Consider the following 5,637-nt stretch of genomic DNA (forward strand, 5'->3'; position numbering starts at 1 on the left):
TTTCAAATTTGAATACTCTTGAAAAAAATTCTAACTTCGCCATTGGTCCCATATACGACCTGACCCGCCCGTTTGCCACCTCTAAATTCTTACTATAAATTCTACTGTAACAATTTGTGTATGCATGTAGGACCAAAAAAAACTGAGTCACCTAGGAGGAACGTTCATCGTTATAGTCGACCATTGTTAAATCTACCTCGTAAAATATATACAATTAAATATTTTGTAGTAGTAGTACAGTCGTTACGTGGGATCCAGAACGTACAATGTGGGTGCAGTTTCTTTAGTGGGACCCAGGTAGCACAATACTCTCTGACCTTGACCCCACAGCTGACACTGACACAGTCTCTCATGTTTCATGGGTGTCAAATGTCATAGGGTGGGACAAAAGCATTTTCTTGAATTGCTTTGTGTAATCTGTAATAGTGAAATAAACATCAAAAAGAGAGAGGGGCCAAATGTGTTGAATCTGTCTCTTTCATTTCTTTTATAGTAGAATAGAATAGTAGAATATTATGGTAGGATTGGGTGAAATGGTGGGGTTGAAATTTCAGAACTAGTTGGTTAGACTTTTTGCTCTCTTAGCTTAGCAGAGAAAGGGAAAGAAAGAGAGAGAGTAAAAGTGTTGGAAAAGGGTAAAAGCTAAAGGCTTTTGGGTTTTTTTTCTCTCTTTTGTGTTTATTCATCTTCTTTGGGTTTCTTCTCTAATGGGTTCTTGTTAAAAAGTTGAAAACTTTACATCTAAGTTTCACACTGGTATTCAGATTTTGCTCAGCTCAGGTTTGTCTCTGTCTTTTTGTGTTCTTTTGTAGTAGCATTGAACATGCTCTTTGTTTGGTGTATATTCATTAGGGTGTGAAATGATTTTTTGATGTGTTTTTCATTCATTTCTTGAGCTTGATTTCTCGGCTGTTGTTTGGATATGTTGTCTTTCGGAAACAGCTCTCTACCTGCACAAAGTCAGGTAAGGTATGCGTACATACCTTAGATATCTTGAGCTTGATTTCTGTGTTTGTTTGTGCAAAAGGGTGTGAAATGGTTTTTTTTTTTATTCATTTCTTGAGCTTAAAATTCTTGGCTATGTGCTATGTGTGTGGATAGGTTGTCTTTCGGAAACAGCGTCTCTATCTTCACAAGATAGGGCTAAGGTCTGCGTACACACTACAAACACCAGGGAATATATTGGGCATGTTGTTATTGTTGTTGTCGTGTGTGTGGACAGGTTGTTGTTTGGTTTGTTACTATTGTGGTTTGTTTTTTAGATCTGTGTTGTTACTGTTACAGTTACTGTTTGATTCCCTCTCAGTTCTTTATTATCTTCCTTGCATGTATTTTTAAGCTCTGTTATTTGTTATAATGAGAAGGGTGTAGTTGTCTTGAAACTTTGGGAGTGTTACAAGTATTCTTTGTTGATAAGACTTTATTGGTTCACCATTTTCTCTTCATTATCCTTTTTTCAGTTCCTGGTAGCATGTGACATATTAAATTATCTAATAAGGCAAAGTTTTCTGATAAGCATTATAACCAATGTTGCACGGACTCTCCGAAAATGTTACCGGCTGCGTGTCGGATCCTCCAAAAGCAGTGTAGTTTTGGAGGATCTGACACGGGTGCGGCAGCACTTTGGAGAGTCCGCGCAGCATAGATTATAACTTATATAAATGGCAACTTGGATTCTTTGCAATGTGTTTGTGTTAATATGTTTATGAGCTCTTGAGTCATTTGTGATTGTGTTCTGTAATTCATTCTTCAGCTTGAATCTGCTTTTGAAGGGAAAACATACCATATTTGTTCAGCTGATCTGTAACTCATTGTACTTTACCGAAAAGAGTGCAATAGGAATGTGCTTATTTGTTATATTTTGAAGAATGTTGAAAGGGGAAATACCTCGTGATGAAACTAAAGTTTTCTTATTTAGTTTTTTGTTTTCTTGTCCATTGAACTTGTTCCAAACTCCAAAATACATTCTTCGTTGCACATCACAGTCGTGCTTTTGTTGTATCACTACTTTAGTAGTCAATCTTGCTAAAGAACTCTTGACAACGTGACAAGATGTCCTGTCTGTCGTGACTCTCACCACTTAGCAATCTGCAATCAAAAGTCCATTTTTTATGGCAATACCGCTGTGCTCGTGTTATATCATTTATAGGTCCCAATCTTGATAAAGAATCTGAAAAATGTAAGGAATGGTCTGTCTGTTGTGATTATCACTGCCGAAACTTGTCCAGAAAGAATAGTCCATAGTCTGTTGTTATTGTCACCATTTTGGAGTAAAGAATCACGTAAGGGAGGGGATGACATTGTGGCACACCTTTTTGCTACTCTTAAGTTAGGCTATTATTCAGTTGTTGAGGAATGAGAAACAATCTTTCGACATTTTCTTGTTGCTGGACATTGTAAAATGTTTGGGATGATTGAGTTACAAAATGTTTTGGAGGCCAAGGAGTGTGGTTAAAATCAGGTTTGGTTCAGCCCGAATTGATGGTTTCCTTAATTTGTTTCTAACATTTTCGTGACGATCCTCTGGAAAAATATGCCTCTAAGTGATAACAGTTTTTAACATTTGTGGTAGCGGCATTATCATTTTTCATATCAGTCAGAATATTGAGTGCCAATTCTTACTACTTAAAGTTATATATTTTGTCTCGTTAAATCACCACTTCACTCACACATGTTAGTTTTGCAGGCTTCAACACAATACGATTGTGTTATTTGAATCCAGCAAGCTGCTATGCGCTGTGTTGTTGTCTCGATAGAATTCTTCGATTCCTCTATGATTAATTCCCGAAGATGGTGAGACGTCAGCAATCGTCATTCTTACATTATTGATTATAGTGAACAGTCAGATAGCAGTTGTGACCTCAAAAACATGATTGAGCTTTTCATTTCTGGTCTTTGAAAGTTTTGCTGAGGGAACATTGTGCTTGCGAGGAGTATCCACATCGAAACCAACATTGTTGACAGTGGAATTTCCTTAGAACTAATCAAAAAGGGGAAACATTATAGTCGGGATACAAAAGCATCAAAAGTTGTGAAAATGAAGGGATGTGGTAAAATTAGTATTTCCTTACCTGACAAAAAGTGCCCAAAGAATGAAGCATCTTTTTCCAAACAAGATTTTGCAAACAGTACAAGGGAACAATCGTCTTGTATTTTAACTTGTGAAAAGGTCTCTACTGCTGCATGTGACATTAGTGATGAGCATGTGCATGTGACGTTAGGTTGTGGAAATCTTTTAGAACAGCAAAACATATCTGCAAAGAGTGATATCAGCTCAGAGGTAGAACGAGACAACAATGAAGGAGATGCCAGGAGAGCACTCGTAAATTCTGGAGAAAATGGATTAAGTTCCATTACACAAACGGAGTCTTCATGTTCTAACTCAGATGTAACTCATCAAGTTAATTCCTCAAGTCAGGAAACATCAACAGAAGCCAAAACATTCATGCAACAGAATGGAAGTGCTTCCGCACCGATTAGTTTCATTTCTAGTATGGAAGATCCAGTGACAAGCAGTGAAGCTTCAGGTTTGGCTGCACAAAATTCTGTTGGTAATGTTAAAGCTAACACTAAGGCATTGGTGGGGATGGTTAAGGACCAAAATTCCTTACATCTATCGACATGCAGTCATCAGCTGCGGAAAAATCATCGTGATAAGGTTAGTGGAGGTGTTGATTGTTCTGGTAACCATAACTGCTCAGCTCAAACAAACAAAGAAAGCCATTCACGTCATTTCTATTCCAAGGGGGAAGAAGAAGTTTTGCTGCATCTTCAATCAGAAAATAGATCGTCTTCATTGGAATCTGAAGAGATGGGGGATCCTGCAAAAAAGCTCGAGTTTAATGGTGGCCTGAAATCACCTGCTTGTCCACTCACAAAGTGTGAAATAGATCAGCGACAAACTTCAGTAGTCAATATGCTTGATTTGAATGAGGACATCAACCAAAATGATTTGGATGATGATGCGAAGCAATCAAATGGTCAAAATATAGTGATACGAGTAGTAGCTAAATATGGAGTTCCTTTACCTCCCTTGTCTACGACTGTGAATTCATTGAAATTTGAAGGCAGGCTAGGCTGGAGGGGTACTGCTGCGACCAGTGCTTTTCGCCCTGCTGCTTCTTTATCCAAGAGTTCAGATTGGGACACGAAAAGAATTATGGAGTTTGACCTTAATGTTGCTGCTGCTTCAGAAGACGAATTGCCAAGTGAAAATAGGATTACATCAACTTTTAGAAGTTATTCTTCAAATCAAAGTTCAAAACAAGCAGAAAAGATGTTTAACTTTGACCTCAATTTGCTTGGCGATAATGCAGATGAGAAAAGTTCTTTTCCTGTGAAATCAGAAAAGTTGTCTTCATTTTCCCTGAATTTGAATGAAGATCCACAATTTCAGAAGAGAATTATAGAATCTGCAGCTTGTCCAGTCTTTTCCAGAGACGATCAAGACCTCAAGTTTGTTCGATTAGGTACCTGGGGAGACATGAAGAACTCGGGCCAGCCATTTCTAGTGGCTACACCTAATACGCAGCACACAGTGCAAAACATGGTGCCACTGCAGTCAAAGTTACCATACGCGGTCCAGATGTTACCATCTTATAGTAGTTACCCCTCCAACAATGGTCCGTTATATATTGCCCCATGCGCAAGAGATACACATGAAGGGGTCACATTCCCTCAGGTGCTCAATATGTCAACCTTTCCTGGGGGTCCATATCTCATCCACGGTCAACGTCCAGGTGGCGCCACAAGACTTGATGTAAATAGTGGACAAGTTTATTTGATGAATGGTTTAAGGAAGGATAATATTGCCACACACTTCTTTCCTATACAAAGTACAGAAGAGCAAAGGAAAGTTTACGAACAACCGTCTATGCCCATGAAGAGGAGGGAACCAGAGGGGGGATATGATTCTTTCCAGTCTGCTACTGCTTATAAACATAAAAATTAATGCTTTCTAAGCATCCATTTCACTTGGAAGTGCAAGCAAATCTGTCGTCTTAACCGAAATACAAGACATGCATGGAACTACTCATAGGTGGCTTTCTTATAGCCCCAGCTTTTCCCACAGGGCATAAAGAACTAGGTATCTCTTTTTGCTTCAGATTAGTTTTTCAGATATGTTCTGCAACTGGATTACCTTAGTGTTATTGTACATGAGACGATTTCATATTCTTGAAACTGTGGAATTGATGGTGATACAAGCAACAGAATTTGAAATCTTTACTGGCATCTGGATCTTTGGGCTTTTTGCATGCATTTTAGTTTCATGGTATTTCTGTTGATGGGCCTTCAAAAGCCCGATGCACAAAGCATCTTGCATTCACGCAGGGTTCAGGAAGGGTCTTCTCCAAGGGGTGCGATGGAGGTGATGCAAGCATCAGTGGTTGATTCTATGGCTCGAACTAGTGACCTATAGGTCACACGGAGACAACTTTACCATTGATGAGCCTTCAAAAGCAATTCTATACCTTTTAACTCCCCCTTCTGTTACCTCATTTAGTAAGGTAATCTTTGTTGCTACGTAGTGTAAGTCTGAAAATTTGTGAGGTCTTCCTATGTGAACTACTTGATCTGCGGAGAATAGTTTAAGGCAGCCCGGTGCACTAAGCTTCCGCTATACGCGGGGTCCGGGGA

General features: G+C 38.9%; 1 protein-coding gene across 4 annotated transcripts; it reads left to right on the forward strand.

Annotated features, from left to right (window-relative positions):
- The first annotated feature begins 400 nt into the window (after positions 1-400).
- LOC107815702 (uncharacterized) lies at positions 401-5,220 on the forward strand. 4 transcript variants are annotated; one of them, XM_016641318.2, is made up of 2 exons: positions 401-780; positions 2,687-5,220. In XM_016641318.2, the coding sequence occupies exon 2, from the start codon at positions 3,038-3,040 to the stop codon at positions 4,949-4,951; it is 1,914 nt and encodes a 637-aa protein (XP_016496804.2). In that variant the 5' UTR covers positions 401-780; positions 2,687-3,037; the 3' UTR covers positions 4,952-5,220. The 4 variants fall into 4 exon arrangements, with proteins under 4 accessions (XP_016496804.2, XP_075110580.1, XP_016496805.2 ...); XM_075254479.1 differs by lacking the exon at positions 401-780 and adding an exon at positions 800-969; XM_016641319.2 differs by lacking the exon at positions 401-780 and adding an exon at positions 800-964.
- Positions 5,221-5,637: the final 417 nt, after the last annotated feature.

Source organism: Nicotiana tabacum, chromosome 6 (assembly GCF_000715075.1).
Source record: "Nicotiana tabacum cultivar K326 chromosome 6, ASM71507v2, whole genome shotgun sequence".
Lineage (NCBI taxonomy): Eukaryota > Viridiplantae > Streptophyta > Magnoliopsida > Solanales > Solanaceae > Nicotiana > Nicotiana tabacum.

Coding starts and splice junctions, on each gene's coding strand:
- LOC107815702 (XM_016641318.2), top strand. CDS start 3,038: ATGAAGGGATGTGGTAAAATTAGTATTTCCTTACCTGACAAAAAGTGC.